Consider the following 2,500-nt stretch of genomic DNA (forward strand, 5'->3'; position numbering starts at 1 on the left):
CACCAAGTCGTATTAAAACGTCTCCCGTCAAACGATACCTGCACTCCATCCTTCTTCCTGCATAAAACATGTATTATACATCAAATTTTTAGACCTTTGAATTAGGGCTGTCAGCGTTAACACGTTAATCGCGATCAGATTAATGCAATCCATAACGCGTTAATTTTTTTTATCGCATTTTAATGTTGCAAGCCTTTTTGTCCCTTCTACTCCCCCGTAGACGGCTCCTCTAGCTGTAGCGCTATGCTTTGAAGTGGCCTCCTGCAGTAAACCTACCGCGCTGATGGAAAGTAAGAGAGCTACTGGACTTTTGAACGGCTTGTTTAACTTTAAAACACTTCCAGACGCTTCAGTTGACAAGTCAAAAGTAAAATGCAACCTGTGTCAAACGGAGTTTAACTACCACCGGAGTACGTGGAGTTTGAGTTAGCACCTCCACGCTAAACACCCAGGTGCAGCCAAGCCAGCCTCAGCTCCACCAAAGGACCATTTTGGAGTGTGGGAGTCGCAGCAGAGCCGTGATTGATTCCCAGTTAAGACACTCTGGTAAGAAATGCTTTACATTATGGGCTTAAAACTGCCTTCAAATGGAAAATAACAGGATTTTAAACATGCAATTCAAAACGTGATTGATCGTGATTAACTATGGAAATTCTGCGATTAATCTCAATTAAAAAAATTAATCGTTTGAATATAAAAAACTAAATTTAAAGACAAACTCCACTCAGAGAGGAGAACAGTGAGCGTTACCTGTCAGTGTGCTGCTGATGTTGGGCGGAGAAACGATCAGGACGGCGCTGCCAGGTGTCATCCCAGAATGCACCACTGGACCGTCCACTGAGGGGGAACTCAACTCCTGAAACACACACACACACACACACACACACACACACACACCCACACACACACACACACACACACACACACACACACACACACACACACGATTTAACCTTCGTGTTGTCCTCACGGGTCAAATTGACCCGTCTGCTTTGACTGTTCATTCTTTCCTTCCTTCTGTCCTTCCTCTCTCCTTCTCTGTTTCTTTCCTTCTTCTCTCTTTCCTCCCTCCCTCCTCCCTTCTTTCTTTCCTCTGTCCTTCTTTCCTCCCTCCCTCCTACCTTCCTCCCTTCCTTATTTCCTTTCCTCCCTTCCTTCCTTCCTCCATCCCCCTTTCTTCCTTCTGTCATTCCTTCCTTCCTTCCTTCCTTTCCTCCCTTCCTTCCTTCTTTCCTTTACTCCCTTCCTTCCCTCCTTCCTCCCTCCCTCCCTCCTTTCCTTCCTTCTTCCTCCCTTCCTTCCCTTCCTTCCCTCCTTCCCTTCCTTCTTACTCCCTTCCTTCCCTCCTTCCTCCCTCCCTCCTTTCCTTCCTTCTTCCTCCCTTCCTTCCTTGACTCGAACACAACAGGAGGGTTAATTTAAATACTTGAAGTGATGACTAATGTTGGTGCTGATAAAGAGATCAGGATCCATGCTGATACCTTGTCAGTAAAACCATCAGCCATTGTCTCTTGAGTTTCCGTGACGACGCTCACTGACCCCTCCAGGAGGCTCGTCGCTTCCAGTTGGTCGTTATGGCCCCGCCCCTCTGCCTCCACGACTAGCTGCGATTGGCTGAGAGGATCTGAGGAGGCGGGGTCAGAGGTGACGGTCTGGATGATGACACCGTCGCTGGAGCAGAGTCCGTCCGTCTGAGGAGGGCAAAAAAAAAAAAAAAAAAAATCAGCGTTGGATTAATACCAGAAACTAAAAAAAAAAAAAAAGGCTGAAATCTCCCGACACTGACCGACAAGCTGTGAAGGATGATGTGTTCATGTGACGAGGGCGAGGAGCCTGTCGTCAAGGTGACCGTGCTGTTATTGGTTAAGCTGAGAGGAAGGCCCTGACTGGTGGTGGAGAGGCTGAGCGGCAGGCTCTGATTGGACGTCGTCTGGAGGTAGTAGGTGCCTGGTGTGCCGGTGGGCTGCAGGTGGAACGACTGAAAAACACAAAGATATTTTAATCAGATTTAATTATTCAGAAAGTTTTATGATCGGAGCCAAACTGATGTGGGCCGGATCATTAAAAATATGGAAGGAAAGAAGGAAGGAAGGAAGGAAATAAGAAGGGAAGGAAGGAAAGAGAGGCAAAAGGAAGGAGGGAAGAAAGGTAGGAAGGACAGACGGAAGAAAGGGAGGAAGGACAGATGGGAGGAAGAAAGGGAGGAAGGACAGATGGGAGGAAGAAAGGGAGGACGGACAGATGGATGGAAGGAAGGAAGAAAGAAAGGATAAAGGAAGTAGGAAGGACAGATGGAAGGAAGGACAGAAGGAAGAAAGGGAAGAAGGACAGATAGGAGGAAGGACAGATGGAAGGAAGGACAGAAGGAAGAAAGGGAGGAAGGACAGAAGGAAGAAAGGGAGGAAGGACAGATGGGAGGAAGAAAGGGAGGAAGGACAGATGGGAGGAAGAAAGGAAGGAAGAAAGAAAGGATAAAAGGAAGTAGGAAGGACAGAAGGAA

At 47.3% G+C, this 2,500-nt stretch overlaps 1 protein-coding gene across 1 annotated transcript in view; it reads right to left on the reverse strand.

Annotated features, from left to right (window-relative positions):
• Nucleotides 1-724: 724 nt before the first annotated feature.
• dmtf1 (cyclin D binding myb-like transcription factor 1) overlaps nucleotides 725-2,500 on the reverse strand; it is a 12,519-nt gene continuing 10,743 nt past the window's right edge. The window contains exons 14-16 of the mRNA XM_053313802.1: nucleotides 1,787-1,978; nucleotides 1,482-1,691; nucleotides 725-856 (exon numbers count right to left, since the gene is read on the reverse strand). Of these exons, the coding sequence (XP_053169777.1) occupies nucleotides 725-856; nucleotides 1,482-1,691; nucleotides 1,787-1,978 (534 nt within the window). The remainder of the gene's footprint in view (nucleotides 857-1,481; nucleotides 1,692-1,786; nucleotides 1,979-2,500) is intronic.

The sequence above is a fragment of the Scomber japonicus genome, chromosome 23, assembly GCF_027409825.1.
Source record: "Scomber japonicus isolate fScoJap1 chromosome 23, fScoJap1.pri, whole genome shotgun sequence".
Taxonomy (NCBI): domain Eukaryota; kingdom Metazoa; phylum Chordata; class Actinopteri; order Scombriformes; family Scombridae; genus Scomber; species Scomber japonicus.